At 38.3% G+C, this 17,212-nt stretch overlaps 1 protein-coding gene across 4 annotated transcripts in view; it reads left to right on the top strand.

Moving 5' to 3' along the window:
- BCKDHB (branched chain keto acid dehydrogenase E1 subunit beta) overlaps positions 1–17,212 on the top strand; it is a 111,171-nt gene that overhangs the window by 60,640 nt on the left and 33,319 nt on the right. For 2 of the 4 annotated variants that reach the window (XM_032443334.1, XM_032443335.1), the window contains exon 9: positions 4,627–4,713. In XM_032443334.1, the coding sequence (XP_032299225.1) occupies positions 4,627–4,713 (87 nt within the window). Of the gene's footprint in view, positions 1–4,626; positions 4,714–5,783; positions 6,727–15,573; positions 15,598–17,212 lie in introns of those variants that run through there. The other 2 variants (XM_032443337.1, XM_032443336.1) reach the window with 2 other exon arrangements.

Below are 17,212 nucleotides of genomic sequence, written 5' to 3'. Positions count from 1 at the left end.
ACCAATGCAAGTGCACTGGCATGCTTTTCTGGAGCTGCCTTTGTAAAGTCACGCCACATTTTGTCGTGGAACGTGGACTGCTTCAGGATCATGTAATTGGTTTGGATTGTTACGATTGAACTGGGGGCTGTAGAGCATTTCCACCAGAGCCCTTTCTCTCAAAAATTGGATACCTTTCTCCATATCAGTCCATTTCTTTTTCTCAGGCTCCAAGTCCCGTTTAAAGGGGAATCTATCTCTTACCGCTATCAACATCCGCTTCCAGAGGGTGTAGGACTGATTTTGGCATGTGCCTATACCTCTGTCCACACGTGAGTCCCTGGAAATGCTACCCAGTTGGCGAGCTTCACTGCCATCGAGCCACGCACTGTTGGCACCATTGTCCCAGCAGCGAAGTAACCAAGTGACCATATTTTCTTTTGGCTGACGTGTGAAATCCTTTCTCAGATCTCGAATTTCACTCAGTTTAAAAGATCGATCAATAATGGTCGTAATACTTTGCTCACCTTTTGCTCTATCAGGAGTCCCAGGTGTTAATGTTGGCAGCTGTGTTGATGAGGCTGCCCCATCTATAAGTTTGGACTCGAGAAATTCTCGTAAAGAAAATTTAGCTTTTGGCTCCTCGTCTGACTCTGACCCTGACTCTGACGCTTGTGTTATTTCCTCCAGGCGACCTTCCTCCTTCTTCCTCTCCTTAACTTTCTCTCTCCTAACTTCCTCTGCTCCTCTGACTTCTTCTCCTCCTCTAACATCTTCTTATACTGTTCTAACAACCCTCTGCTCCGCCGACTTCTCTGGTCTTCTGACTCCTGCTGCTCTCCTGAGTCCCCCTGACTTCCTGAGTCCCCCTGCTCTCCTGAGTCCCCTGCTCTGCCTGAGTCCGCTCTCCTAACTCCCTCCGCTCTTCTAACTCCTTCTGCATTTTCTCTATCTGAGTTGAAACTCGTTTTGTTTTTCGCCCTCTTACAGGGGCAACCAACATTGTATCTGGTGCCCCCGGTGGTTGGTTAAGTTGGAGTACATACGGTTCAGACTTGAGGGTGTCGCATTCCGCCCTGAGGACGTTATAACTAGACTGGAGGGCGTCGTGCTCAGACTGGAGAGCGTCGTAGTCAGACAGGAGCTCGTCGTACACAGACCGGAGGGTGCTGCGACTGGCTTTGAGGGCGTTGTAGTCGGCCTTGAGGTCAGTGTACAACGAGTACATAGAATCATGTTTGACCTGGAGATTCGACGCACTTACACAGGAGGGCGCTGTGCTGGACTGGAGAGTGTCGTGCTCGGACCGGAGGGCATCGCGCTCAGTCTGGAGAGTGTCATGCTCGGACCGGAGGGCATCGCGCTCAGTCTGGAGAGTGTTGAGCTTGGTCTGGAGGGCATTGTGCTCGGTCTGAAGAGTGTTATGCTCGGACTGAAGAGTGTTGTGCTCGGTCTGGAGGGCATTGTGCTCAGTCTGAAGAGCGTTATGCTCGGACGGGGGGCAGTATGCACAGACTGAAGAGTGTTGGGGTCGGACTGGAGGGTGTCGCAGTTGGATTGGAAGGCATCATGCTCAGTCTGGAGAGTGTCATGCTCGGACCGGAGGGCATCGCGCTCAGTCTGGAGAGTGTCATGCTCGGACCGGAGGGCGCCGTGCTCGGACTGGAGAGCGTCGTGCTCGGACCGGAGGGCGCCGTGCTCGGACTGGAGAGCGTCGTGCTCGGACCGGAGGGCGCTGTACTCGGACTGGAGAGTGTTGAGTTGGGATTGCAGGGAGCTTTTCTCATCCCAAAGTTTTTCTGCGTCAGCTCTAAGACTCTCTTTCTCGTACCAGATTGAGTCTCGTTGGTACAGGAGATCTTTTCTCTCACGTCAAAAACTTTTTCTCTCTCTACTCTCATCCCAAAGTTTTACTGCGTCAGCTCTAAGACTCTCTCTCTCGTACCAGATTGAGTCTCGTTGGTACAGGAGATCTTTCTCTCAGCTTCAAAAGCTTTTTCTCTCTCTACCTTCTCAGTCCAAAGTTTTTCTGCCTCAGCTCTAAGACTCTCTTTCTCGTACCAGATTGAGTCTCGTTGGTACAGGAGATCTTTTCTCTCAGCTTCAAAAGCTTTTTCTTCTCCTACCTTCTCAGTCCAAAGTTTTTCTGCCTCAGCTCTAAGACTCTCTCTCTCAGGAATGGTATTGACTAAGGCCAATAAGCATTAGCTAGGCCCAAAATCATTTGGGCCTCCTGAGATCTGCCTGAGCCACAACATTCCTGCCTCAAATATGCAATCAAACTCTCAGGATTCTTCAAGTGTTCAGGAGTGAAGCTCCATAACATGAAGATGTCTGTCCTTTGAGAACTCTTCAATTCCCTGCCACTCAGTATTCTCTGGTTCTAGGGAAGACTTCCTCCGGATGTTATAAATCCAGATACTGAGTGAGATTATTACAATAATCAACAGTAAGATCAGGAGATTAAGAGGGTGGCCCACTGATCATTCAAGAACTGCATAAAGGATTCATAGAAAGAAAGAGGAGCACGCTTTAAAAATCACCATTTCTGTATAATTAGTTGCATTAGTTGCTCCCTCTGGAGCTGTATACAGATACGAAGTGAGCATTGCTAACATGCTTTCAATTCATTATACAATTGTATAGCTCCATAAGAAAAAGTGGCTAGCTTAAACATGGCCCAATATGTTCGGAGCGTCTCAAAAAAGGAACCAATGGCACACAGTCCCTGGTAAAACAAATTTAGTAGAGAAAACATCTTTTTTCCTCCAATAGAGAGAAAAAGTAAAAGAAAACAAAGCTCAGCAGTGTTTATAAATATACCGGAGTATTGGCAGTCCGCCTGGACTTTCAAGGTCAAGCTCGCAGGTGCAGAATCGCAAACACGAGATAGCTCCTTAACAGGGAAAAAAAACTCGTAGCTCTGTTAAAAGCTAAAAGAGCAACAGAAGAAAACACAGAAAAACAGCAACTCAATTTGCCCGCATTCTCCACCAAAATCTGTCACGGTTTGAACTAAAAATCCACCTGCGTCCGTGACGGGGGGCCGTAGGCCCCAGAGGGCGCCTAGGCCGAAAGGAAAAGTTAATTAGGAAAAAGAAAAACAGCGGCAACGATCTAAGGAGGCACACTTATTTACTAAATACTATATCGAAATACAGGATAACACAATATAATACATATAATTGAAATTGAGCTAACGAATCAAGCAAAATAGGAGAGAGAATGAGTCCCGTAACCGAGAGGCCTACTGTGAATCTAGCGAACGGCTGAAGGCTCCCACACACTCCCCTGAACGCCAGAACTCGAAAGACGTCAGTCTGTTCTGCGACAGAGTTAATATAGAGTCCAGGTCCCGTGACCTATCGTGTGTTCCCTGGGAGATGTAGTCTTCTTCTGATAAGTTGCGATTCAGTAAAATTATTCATGCTTTATATGATGTTATGATGTGGAATACTGATAGCAAAAATTACAAAATTATTAAACCATGACAGTATTGGCATTAGAATGAAAGCAGTGTTATTAAGATATAGCATTTACATATTCTTTTATGGAGGTAGCATGGAGGTAGACTGAAGATCGCAGCATTAAGACTGACCTGATAGCTAGTGCTGTCCTGGGTTTTCCCACTTAATGACTAATGATACACCAACAGTACACTAGATAATTATCTTTAAAATCTTGCTGTAACTGACACTGAACTAATGACATACACATTCTTTTTAATGACTTGTTTCCCTAATGTGCCTCTCCAGAAGCTCTTAGACTTTTTTTTTTTTATACACCTTATGAAATGGTAACGTGTCTGTTATGAAATGAAACCTGTTTCTTTATTGCTTTATTTCTTATATATATTTTTTTGAAACGTAGGCAGTTTACTGTGTAGTTGCAATAAAGTTTGAGATACTTGAGTGTATTGAAGCGTTGTACTCTAATCAGATTAAAATGTTTTGCTTAAATCATTATGTTTCAACATAAATACAATTTCTTTTGGATTTAAAACAGTTTATGTCAGATTCTTTATATATTGTGCTATGTGGTATTTCTAAAATGGATCAAACAAAACCTGCACAAACAATGAGATTAGAAAGTAAAAAGTATTGCTTGTAATTGCTGAGTAAAACTTCAGTAAGGAGCATCACACAATCGTTCTTTTGCTAAATATATATGCTTCCATATATTTAATAGTTGGACTTACTGAATAGTTGTGATTTATGGTTTAGATGGGCTGTGATGGGGCAAATTTATATATCAGTGAAGGATTACTTTGCATATAGGATTCTCAATGTTTTCATAATCCAAGCTGACCTCTAACTGAAATCTTATTTTCCTATTACAGTTTGCATTGATAGGATAAATACAGTGGAAACTATTCTTCATATTTTTTTTTAAATAGAATAGATGATATTACCACTTCTGTACTGAGTGATGATACTGTTACTCTAGTAAATAGAAAAATGTGTTGTATTAGGTATTAAGTTTAGATCTCTGGGGTGATTCACTGTTTCAGTAAGAATGCAAGAGGGAAAAAGTAGCTACATCCAAATTACTGGTAATTATATCACACAGTTCATATATTTCATACACAACACATGTAAGAAATCACTGTAATCTGATTGCATTATTGAGTTTGTTTTTCCTTTTCAGTCAGTAGCGAAGACCGGGCGGTTGCTGATTAGTCATGAGGCTCCCTTGACAGGAGGATTTGCATCTGAAATCAGTTCCACAGTTCAGGTAAGCAGATAAATTTTTTTAAAAGTGTCTGAATGTGTTCACCCATGTATTTGTTACTACATTAGAAATTGAGGTTTTCGTATTTTTGAAATAAGTTTCTTTAATATTTCAATTTTGGTTTTGTGGTTGCTTGCATTACTTTGAACAGATGCTAAGCCATATAGTTACCATGCAGTGTGCTTTGCAGCTGCTAAACTAGAAAACTTTCAGTGAATAGCAGGGAATATGTATTGTTGGATGCAAAGGAAAAATCAACTGTATGATATACTTTTAATGTGTTTTTCTAATCTTTTTCATGTCTTGTCTTCATAATTTCTTAAAATTCATTATAGAAATGTGGAAATTAGAAAAAACATTGAAATCTGATAAAGTACAGTGTGGTGTTAAATGTAGTGTTCAGAGACCTTGTTGGGAATGTAGTCTACAAAAGTGGTTTTGGTAGAGTTTTGGTTATTTCCATATGTTTGTTGAGCTTGTTTGCACAGGATGGCTTTGAAAGTTTGAGGCATACATCAGTATCAACTGTCTAGAGCACCAGGCTTAACAGAAGTTCTTTTGAATTTTCTACCATGTTTTGTATCTGTACTTGCATGTAGGTTTTCCCCTTAACTAAATTTCCTCTCCTGTGTGCATCAGTGACTCTGGTTTCTAGAAAAACCTAAACTAATTGTGTCCATCCCTATCAGATTACTCTTTTCTGATTACTCTGGTCTCAGAGGAGCCAAATCACACAGATTAGAGAGGTGATTCTAAAGTTCACACAAATAATAATCCACATGGACAGTAGTTGAAGCTTAGGAATAAGCCTTTTTTTCTTTCCCTTTTCACGGAAAAGGGTGAAGTTAATTGGTCTTGAAATGTGAATTGATTTAAATCTGCATAAGGCATCAGAAAACTTGAATTTCTTAGTATATGTGAAAAAAAATCTTTTAAAAGAGTAATTTGATTGATTTTAACATTACTGTGAAGATAATTTACTTTTTCTATGGAAATTTTCTTTCCATGAGCAACCTAGTATTTATAATCTTTCAAAGTTAGTATTTGACCGCTGTTCCATCTCCCTTTTATAGATGTCCTTGCTGGCTAAAATAGGACTACTAGAGTCATAAAGCACTGCCAACCATGAGTCTTGAACGTGGTGATTTCTCTTAAATTCATATGAAAATGTGAAACAAAATCAATGGAGCATGTCTTTTAGTGTCTTGTATTGTTATCAACAGTTCAGGAGAAAATTATTTGAATTCAGGAAGCAATCTCATAACTTAGTAGCATAAAAGGGGAAAGCGTGTGTGTGGGAGAGGAAAAAGAGGAAAAAAGGTTATCAGTAAACATTATTGTGAGGTTGATTGCCTGGGATAGTCAGTATACTGCTGGAACTACAAAATGAGTTTTTAATCTCTTCAGTACTCCCCTAGGAAAGGTACCCACCTAATTGATCCATCTAGAGTTGTTTTTCATATAAGGGTGTACCTTGACACGTATGACTTATTTAGAAAATGAAGTTTTAAATCCTTAATAAATTACTGTTTCTTTTGGTCCCTACTGTGAAAGCATTATTAGTTACTATAGTGAAAATAATATATCTTACATTCATATTTTCTAGAAAGTGAGATTTTCTTCTTGAGAAATATTAGTTAATTTATCACACATACTACTTCAGAAGAATGTGAAATATAAGGCCAGCTTTGAATTTGTCTATAGCAAGTTCCATTTATATAAATTGGCTGACTTGACTCTGTCATACAACTATGTTGTCATTACTCTTTATGTCCTTTCTTGAAGATTTTAATATCCTGTCCACAATTTCTGATACCTGTTAAGAATATCTATATTGAAAAGAGATTAGAATAAAATTTACAAAACACAACAGCTTTTTCAAGAGCAGTATCACGTTAGGTGTAATGAAGACCTTGCTTTTTTAAATGCAGTCAAACATATTTCCTAAATTGTGAAGTAAAGTTTATATGTCTGATACCAGTTTGAAGTAAAAATAAAAATGAAAAGTGAAATTCATTTTTTCTGGATGTGATACATACTGAGAATGCCAAAAATGGGGGATTGCAGTTGGCTGTACTTTCTTCTTGCATATGGAAGTAATAAGACTTCAGTCAATTGTGTTCAGTTGGATTGGATGGTTACTTTTCCATATTGTTATTCCATCCTTGCTGTGAGGTCTCTCATCATACAAATAGGGTGAATAAAAGTACATAGATTATTTCAAAATAGTTAACTGTCATAAGCATTTCATGATGATGTAGACTTCAAGGAAATGAGTATGAATAGTAGCGATAGTTTTCACTCATGAGTTATGGGACAGAACTATATTGAATGGTTTCCTTTTTGGTGTTTGAGGGATTAAAATCAGTGTTTGGAGAGCATATTAACTGAGTTCTCTGTCAAATACAGAATATTCAAAAGGGGCATATTATTTCATTAAAGTTATTCACGTACTATAACTTTGCCCTCAGTACTGAAGTTCTTATGTGTGCTCTACAGATATTTTGAAATGAATATAAGATAATAGGATAAAATCAATACAGGTACGGTTAATACTACTTGTTGATTATATTTGATGTAAAAGCTTTCAGAAGAGTTCAGGAGTAAGGGCACTTCCCTTCCTTAAGGACTCAATGGCAGAGTGGTTGGAGGAGCCATGGAGAAAGGAGCAGTGAGATGTCAGCTCCAACACTGTGTGTAGAAATCATCATTACATTATTAACTTGTACTATAAAATAATGTAAGTCCAGCGTTTGCTTCTCCATTAAAAAATAAAATGAGAGAAATGAGTTGTTTTCAAAGAGAGAAAGGCTCCCTTGTGAGTGGATGCAGAAGTGGGTTATGTTAGGTTGTATGAGAAAACACTGGTTTCTGCTTACACGTGCCAAGAAGCGCAGTCACAGCCCAGGCAAAGGAGCCACAGTAGTCAGTCCATGGAATTGGAGCCCTGATCAGGCCGTCTCTGTGGGTTGTGGGGGCATAGCCAGCATCAGGAATCAGGGAGGGCTGAGTAAAAAGGAACCCGCATGCCCAGGGCACCAGCAGTGGGAGCATGTCAGTGTCTGTCACTAGCCAACATTGGGTTGGACAAGCTGGGATTAGGTTAAGAGACATGGGAGCCAGGAATAGGTCTGTGCATTTCTGGATGAAAGTCAACTGGAGGAACTGAGAGGTCTAAGCCAGCTACTGGCTTTGCAGCCCTTGGGCGTGTTAAAATGACAAGATGAAGATTAATATAAGAGTAATGTGAGTACCTGCTGTGTTAGTTTGCCTTTTCATTTTTGCCAATCTTGTAATTATTTTATTTTAATTAACTTGTATTGTGTCACCTTCTAAGTGTCTACCATTCCAGAGCTATAGGTGAGGCTGACCAACCTCAGTGAGTGGAGTTTCTCCAATTAAAACAAACAGGGAGCCTTCTGAATGTTTCTGAAATTGGGTTATGCTCTAATTTGAGCATGTCCAACCTATGGCCCTCATGCAGCCTGGCACAGTTGGCTGTGCTGCACCGTCTGCTCTGCCACCGCTGTGACTCTGCCTGGCCAAGTGGCTGAGCCCAGCCCCAGCAGTACACATGCTTCTCACAAGCAGCCAACTGGTACTCTATTAATGCTGTCTGAGCTGAAACCAGGGCACGGGGTGTATGCAGTGTGCAGTGCCATCTCAAGTTATAGCAAATAGTTGGATGTGGTGGTGACAATGACTGCAGGTCACTTCTGCTGGTGCAGATTTTTATGACCATAGCAGCTCTTGTTCATCGCAGGCAAAAGCACAGAGCTAATGGTGGTGACTACATTGTGTTGGAGATCTTTTGGAGCTGAGACTTTGCTCTATCAAATAGTGGTGTTGTGCTCTTTGTAGCAGTTGTAGTTTCCATGGAAATACATAGGAGGAATTACTTTTGAATTGACCTTTGTGTACGTAGTCCAGGACAATTCCTCTTTACTCAGTGTGGCCCACACAAGCTAAGAGTTTGGATGCCCATGCGCTTAATCAATGGCTGTCTTTCTATAGTTTGTCTGTGGTAAAAACTGCTGTAAAGAGGCAGGTTGCAGTCCCACTTTTTCCTTGTCATTGCTGCCTTACTGATAAAATAAAGATGATGGTGTGATATACTGTCAGAAAGAAATGAAGGCTTAATATATGACTATGAAACAAACAGTTGTACAAGAGAAACTGAATTCACTTGCAGGAAAAACTAATCTTTGATGTTAGAAGTCTTTCATTCTTTCAATAGTTGATAACCCTTTTGTCAAATCTCTGCAATTGTAGATGCCATCTGTGATCCAATTTAAGTTCCTATGTTTTGCTTTTTCTTGCAAGTGGTTTATTATTCAAGATTGCTTTTGAAAGCTGTTGTATTGATCTCTTTTGTAGAAGGTTGATGTCCTTATGAATGGAACGGTTTTGCTGAGCATGTAGTGTAATGGGAAGAAATCCAAACCCGAAGTAGTAAGCGTGCTATAACTTATATCACCATCACTTGAAAGATTTTGATTTCAACAGTGAAAGGCTCATCTAAAACTAACTCAAAAGTGTTTTTTTTCTTTAAGATGTTGCTATCATCTCTTTGTTTTATTCTAAATTTGTCTTTCACTCTGGGATGTAACATATTAGAAAGCAATGTTTACACTGAAGGCCTTAAATCTTATACTCTATACAGTATTTCAGATGCATCAGAAAATGCTCAGATTCTCTTTTGAAGAAAGTCTTAATTTCATTCCCTCCTCTAAAAACAGATGTCCTTTTAGTATGAAATCTCAGGCACTTATTTCTGGTTGTTCATGACGTATTGGAAGAGAGTGTTTGAAGTTTGGATGTGATTGAAAATTTCATGGTGATCTGAAGAGTAGTTCCTTAAAACTTGCAGTCTGCTGTTTTTATGTAGCTTCTGTGTATAATAGAATGATAGAATGTGCACACTACTTTGGACGCTAGAGGCTATTCTGCTTAATTTCTGATGTACTTGGGTAAATATGAGCTGCTTGACCGCAGAATTTAATCAGCACTAAATTGACATAATACAGTGTGTAATGTTCTTTTATTGTTATGCAGGTCACCTTTCTTTTATTGAAACTGTTTTGGAAGAGCTGTACTGTACTACTGTTCTGAGAAGTGATAGCAATTTGGCAGAGGATGTATTTAGGAATTGGAAAGTTGTGGAGAACAGAGTTAAAATTGCTGGGGAAATTTATAGGTAGTGTAGGAAATGTTTGTGCTGGGTAAACGTTATGGCATGAGTGCTGACTAATGGCTTGATTTTGTTCATTTACTTGTTTTTAGGGCTTGTTCATCCAATGCGTATTTGATTCCTGCTTTCAATGGGACTATCGATGTGGGAGGATTGTGTTATGGTTACAGTAATGGTAGTTACCATTTTCTTTCAGGTCTAAAAATAAACATAGGAAATTAGCAGAAACCATCTGTCATTGATCTTGCAAACACAGAAAGGCTGTGTCATGTGAGTCTTTGTGGTTTATATCCCATTCTCTATAGATATTATTTAATTTACTGGGAAAAAAAGGGAAAATACTAAATTTGGAGTGATTTAAGATTTTTGCAATTTCATTTAGGAAAACTGATTGTTTTGTACATCACATCAGTAAAATTACAGCAGAGTATGCCAGAAAAAGAATATTTTCTTGTGTGTGTGAATAACAAAGATGGCTCAAGAAGGGTGTTGCCTCCTTGGTGTCTATAGAATAACAAGATGGCGCAGTATGTGTTTCTTTTGTAGGAGACTTGCACAGATACAAAAAGGAAAGTATTCAGTCCTGTAAGAACAGAGGAGATTCTGGTTTAATTGTGGGTTTTTGTTTTAGTAGTGCGGCTTCTTTTCTTAATGCCTGGCAGCTACTCTGACCTTGGACATCTGATTACAGGAGAACAGAGCTCCCTACTCTGGAATTCTTCCAGAAGGCATCATGTGCTTCTCCAAGTTATACTGGGGTTTGCCTTACAAAGATTAACATTAATCAGGGGAATGGTCCCAGCAAATTCAGTGAAATAACACGTATCAGAGGATTGAGTTACATGATCTTATTTTTTCAGTTGTTCAGTTCTGTATGTAAAATTGGATAGAATAATCTTTCTCTGTTTGGATTGGTGGTGCTTTTGATTTCCTTCTGCCACTGCAAAATAAGGCTTAATCTGCAGTAAGTGGGGTAATTTCCTGCTACTGTGTAACACTAGGAGAAACTGTTAGGTGAGCTATTTCTGTGAGAAGTATTTCAGGATAAAAGAGGAGTTGTATGTCCAGGAATGCCTTTCAATGGTGTAGCAGCTTCAGAGCAAAAGAAAAAATTCACTCTCCCAAATTATACTTTTAGATTCTTTGAACTGAATGCCATTGCATGGTATATCTTTGGAGTATCTAAACTACCCGTATTCTAAACAGTTCCATTACTTCATTCTTCTCATAACCTGAAGTTAAACTGTTTTTTCTCAGTGAAGTGGTAAGAGCCTTTCATGGCTCTTTGTGGTTCTTAGAATAAATGATTACAATGCTGTACTCCAGAAATTTTTGAGAGGCCAGATTTGAGATTCAAATCACTCATCTGTGACTGCATTAGGGATTTACGTACTGCAGTTGGAGCTAATTAATAACTTGAGGTGGTCTGTGGGGGTTTACTTTGTAATTATGATAAATAGCATTGAATCTTGAGCTGGTGCCACTTAAAATCTAGTTTTAATGAACAGGTTGTAAACCTCTCAAAGTCTGTCTGTGTTGAAAGCAATTTTTTTTCCTGGTGTAATTGAAATTCATTTGTATTTAAATGATTTCATTTTCACAATATGTAGTGAAACAAATTACCTTTTGAGCTGATCATTGGGATATAGTGGAATGGATGAGTCTTATGAATTTGGAAGAGGTTGAGGTAAAAAATGTTAGCATTACTTTATTATGTAATGGAAGGATTTGGAAGAATTCTCTATTCATTCTGATACATAATAGAAGATGACTCAAACTCTGCTTTCCAAGTTGACTACAAAGATGACTCGGGACAAGCCAGCCTGGACAGCTTTTCATAAAGTACAGACTTTTTTGGTAGTGAGGACCATTTCATGGAGTTAGCTAACTGAAGAGGTCCTGGACTAAATATAACATGGAGGCTTAAGAAAACAGCACACTGAAACATGTAGGTATAGGAATGTGGTCATTCAGCTTGCGTTCATATAAATTATTAAATCTGAATTTATGTTTTTAACCTTGCTTTGACACAGTTGCAATAGGCAGTAAGAAAATAAATAAAACACTATGTCAGTATTTCAGTTCTGTCTTATTAAATTTTGTTTGCTGCTTCCATGCTTTTAGTCTGTGTATCAAGCTCTAAAAGCCTGGTTTTATAGGTTACAACATCAATTTATGTCACTGGGAGTGTGATCTAGGAAACCTTGGCATTAAATATAAAGAAAAGCTAGAATAAACACATGGAAGTAGATTCAAGGTGAAAAGAAAATACTTTATAATCCAATGGAAGAGGAACAGTGTCTTAATGGAAAAAAAAAATAAAATCAGAACATATAGAAATTTTCCATAATATTGGAAACCAGTAACATTTTTTCTTAATAAGGCATTGAACTTATTTTCATGATGTTTTCCATGTTAAAGTTCTTATTCGGTGTCTTGAGTCAAAAGTGTATGTGACAGGTGTACGATGGTGCTTATTGTGTTTGTGAATATAGACAGGGCAGTGAGCCCCCTGCTTATGTTGAACTGTAAACTAGAGGCAAGTGTTGTAATGCAAGACTGAATTCTTGGAATGTTTTGATTGTCTTCAGCAGATTTTGATAATATAGAAAATAAATGAAATTTATCTAAAACACAAGCAGAAAAAGTAATAATTACAATGACATATGTTATATGCTAAGACTATGAGGGAGTGTTGTATTCTTCTAATCTGGAATAAATTCAGTACAGAAAGTAGTGGTGTAGTAAGCTGAATATAGCCAAATAGTGAACTGCAGACACAGTAAGCTATTTGTATTGTGTGAAACTCCCAAGTACCTAAACGCAAACAAACCCCATTTCCTCAAATAGCAAACAAAATAAAATACTCAAATAGTGGGGTGAATTTTTATAAAATTCACCTCCAAACATGGTTGTTATAATTGTAAATGCAGGGTAGGTATGTCCAGTTAGTTCAGTTTGTAAACACAGTAAAAATCAAATGCCTTATTAATCTGCAATTTGACTTGAAGGTCTTTAAACTTCTGTGGAACGTATCCCTGCAGGACTGTACATGGATTAAGAGATGCTGGTGTTTCTTATTTGTATGCACTCCTCTTGTTTTTAGGGGACAGCCTCATGTACTGCATGTGACAGCACAAAGCAACCACCGTTCCCTATGCACTCATTGCAAATGAGTAGCCCAAGCCTGAATCTCGTTCACAGTCATTTGGACAAGGATTCCCCTCCACTGAAAGTGTGTGCTACTAACCGGGTGGTTTTGGGTTCATGCTGTCTAAAAGCTGTGGTTTGGAGCAAGCTTTTCCCACACACTGTGAATATCCTAATGCTGATGGAGGTTAAAGCAGTTCCTTTTTATTTTTGACTAGAGAGATGGAGGCAAGAATGGGCTTGGCAGTTTCCATAGGCACTGAAAGGCAATAAGATCTGCCTCATTATGAGTACTGAGTAAGTGAGGGAGCAAAGCCACCAGTAGAGTTTTGAGTGATTCTTCCCGTACATGTGAATAAATCTGCCTTCATGGAGCACACACAACAGCTTCACGTCTTTCCCATAAGTGTTCTGCTCTACTGCTGTTCTTTTCACTCCAAAATCAAATGCTGATGTGTGAGTGCAACCAATTACAAAATAATCAAATATATTAATATGCCCGGTGTATTTTGCAAGTTAAATTAATTTCAGGTAAATATTGATCTGCTAATGATATTAGACATACATCACTGACGTTCTGTTGCTTCCAGGTGAGATACATATCTAGAAGTCAGAATAATTCTGTAATTTACTTTTCTCTAGTCCAGCAACATGTGCCATATGAACTCTTATGACTACTTTGATTCAGTATTGTCACAGTATAATAAAGTATGCTGCAGTGCGTGTCTCAGCAGTAAATATCAAATAAGTCATGCAGTTAGTAGCTTTTCATTCTGTAAGTGAGACAAAATGGCTAAGTTTGGATTTATCTGTTATGTTTGAATTTGTGTTGTGGAAGAGATCATAGAAAAATCTAGTTAAATCAGTTTGTGGCACTAAAATACCTGAACATATTGGGACCATTTTAAAAGCTTATTTAAATCTCATCTTTTTCCATTGATGCTTTTACTTTTCTGCAAATACAACTAGTAACATCATTTTCTAAGCTTTCAAGATGTTTGAGCTTTGTAGCATTTTGCAGGAAATCCGGAGAAACTATTACTATACCTGTACTTTTAAATGAAGTACTTTCCAGGGGGGAAATAGCTTTGTTGATACGTGATCAAAGGATCACTGAGTGACACAGTGGCTGAGAATGACACACGTGTGCTAGTTTAGGCAGCCTGTCTTTCTGGCAAACACTCATGTTGTGCAGTACCCAACTAGAACTGCCACTTTTTAGGAAAAGCATTAAACTGAGCGAAGAAAGACTTTACAATTTAGTGTTAACTTGTATGCATTCTTTAGAGTTATTTATTTTTTAACAACATGAAATTTGTTTTCAAATAGATGCTTTTGTCACTGATGCTCAGCAGCCTCCTCCTGTCACATCAATGCTGCTGTCCTGCTTTCAGCTATGTTGTCTGCTAGGCAGGGGGCAGCATTTCTTCCAAATGCAGCAAAAAGCTATTTGATGGTCTTCTGTATGAGCTGGTTTTCCTGCATTGCGTGGCTGTGCAAGTGTGGAGCTGCATACTTGTTCTGTCCTCACACAAATTATTGGACAGGCATGAGGAGTTTGTTCCAGGACAATACATAGTGCTATAATAGATCAGGAGCAGTAGTTGTTAAGGCAAGTGGAAGGTTTGTTTTTGGCTACTGATCAAGTGTTGGATTCACCTTAATCAGTAAAGTGTATAATGTTAAGTATTCTCTTAGTGTTTTTATTGAGGACACTTTTCCCATGATCTGATATTTAATTTGGCATGCAATCGTTCATATGCCTGAGGCTGAACTCCAGGATTGTCTTGCTGATGGATCTGTGTTCACTCATTGTGATTTATATATTTGAACAATGTGTTTGGCCTTCCATATGCTAATACTGAAAAGAGCCCAAAATCTGGCCACCGAGGCAGAATTAAAATTCTCTTTGCTGTGCACTAACCCCAGTTTGCATGTCACTCTCTCTGGCTGTTATACACTGCTTGTCAAGGGAAAAGAAATACTTTGTGTTTATGCTTACTCTAAGGTACAGTTTGCACTTGCAAAAATACAAATGTAATTCAAAATGCTTTGATTAGAACCATGCTGGGATGCTAACCATACATTTCAGCTAACCCATGGAGTGATTATAATGAGGAGGTTTCCCTCCAAACAGCGAGGAGGGCAAAAAAATCTTCCATGACTGCATATCTTGTGTTTTCTCCTCTGTGATGTGGTGGTACTTCTTCCATTTTCCCCCCTCTAATAGCGTATTAGTGTTCAGTTACATCAGCCTTTTTGAGAAGTATATAAACATAACTAATGATGTTTTAGGAGCACATCAAAGCTATGAGTCCTTCTATAGTATTTGTAGGTAAATGTTAAAGCTATTACTGAGCAGACCTTTATATTATACCATGTCAAATTGTTAGTTCACTGCTTAATTCAAATTAATAAAAAGAAAATCATTTAAATGCATATTTTATAAAACAGTGTGAAATAGTTTGAAACTTAAAAAATTGCTTTGTGAAGAGCCAAACACATATTTTCCTTCTGTACAGAAGATCTGACTCTGGAAAAGTAGATGTACGCATCTGGAATTGCTCCTGAGGTACGTCAGCTTGCAAATAATACTGTGCTCACTGTGAATGAGCACACTCAGTAAGTGGAGAGCCATTTGTCCATATTATAGTAAGTGGAGCTCTGATTAGTGACTGCTTTTTGAGGAAGCACTAAGCATGAACTGTGTATTCCCTTTGATGTCTGAGTGTATGTACTGACTTAAACAGGAATCAGAAGCAGGGGCATTTTCCTCTCTCCTGCCATTTGGTGAAAAACCTATGATTTCCCCTTTACTTTTTAAAGAAATGACAATCCTATATTAAGGGAATTGCTGAAGAGGAAGGAATTTGGATAAAATTTTTTTGCTTTCTACTAGACATTCAAAACACTCAAATACACTCCTAGGTAGGGTGGGTGGTAGAAAATGCAAATTGCTGAGCTTACAAAGACATTACCTGGACACTGCATCCTTTCCCTCCCCTCTGTAATATTTTGTAAGTTAGTGCCTGGGGATCATTGGCCATAGTAGTCACCTCTGTTATTTTTTTCTTTAATTGACTGCATCTGTATGGCATTGGAAAGCCAGAAGCCTTTACAGCAGAAACTACAGTGGTTTGCTATTCTGCACCTTCCTTGGTTCACGAGTTGTGCTGCATACCAATGAATTAACCAACAATAAGTAAATCCCTGAAATGTACAATGGCTTCGGGTGAAGAAAATGCTAAGAATGTGCTCTGCTATTCCAGTATTAAATAAAATCAATATACTATAAGAAACAAATGCTTCGGGGTCTTCTAGAAAGGAGAGTTCTCCAATTTTATGCTCTTTCCCTAGTTTTATTGGTTTCTTTTTCAGCATGGTTTTCAGTCTTGCTGGGCTTTGTACTTTATATAACAAGTATAATAGAGCTTATTGTATATGAGAAAAGGTAACTGAAGTTATTTAGCTCTCAGCTATTGAAGTGGTAGCTTTGACTAATGCAGCTTCAGATAATTGTGTCTTAATATATTCCTATGTTTTAGGGCACTCAGATTTCTTCAGCAAAGTGATTCATTTCAAAATTGTACCCACACCACGTTAAACGGTAAAAGCTACAATAAAGAAGGAATCTCATTTTTGAGTTATAAGCAGAAAGTGGGATATTCACTATGCATAAGTCCTTAAAAAATGCAAATTAATTACTTTGTGTCTTGCCTAATGGGAAGTTATACAAGGCAACGCATTTACAGACATTGCACAACCCTCAGAAAAATAAACCACAGTTGTGGTGGATCTGTTGCAGAGGATCAGAAAAGGTCATTTTATTTTATTTTTTAACCTTTAATCTTAAATGTCATTTGCATGACTAGATAGTTATACGATTTTTTTCTTTTTTCATCCATTCTCCTAGATAGCTTTTCTTAAAAAGTAATTTAGGTATCTTCCAGTTTTTCCTTCTAATGTTTGTACTTGATAAATCATCTGTTTAAGAAATGAGGGAAAGTACATAATCACGGTGATACTTTTTCAAAGAAAAGTCCTGAAAGAATCATCGTATTGTCAGTGACATTAGTTACTGGTATTAATCTGTTTTGAAATTTCCCAGTGAAGAGTAATTGAACCACTGAAATCAAGCCATTTAGTTCACTTTGGCAGGAC

Source organism: Coturnix japonica, chromosome 3 (assembly GCF_001577835.2).
Source record: "Coturnix japonica isolate 7356 chromosome 3, Coturnix japonica 2.1, whole genome shotgun sequence".
In the NCBI taxonomy this organism is placed as follows: Eukaryota; Metazoa; Chordata; class Aves; order Galliformes; family Phasianidae; genus Coturnix; species Coturnix japonica.
The sequence above is the reverse complement of the archived record's forward strand: the minus strand, read 5'-3'. Positions and strand labels throughout refer to the sequence as shown.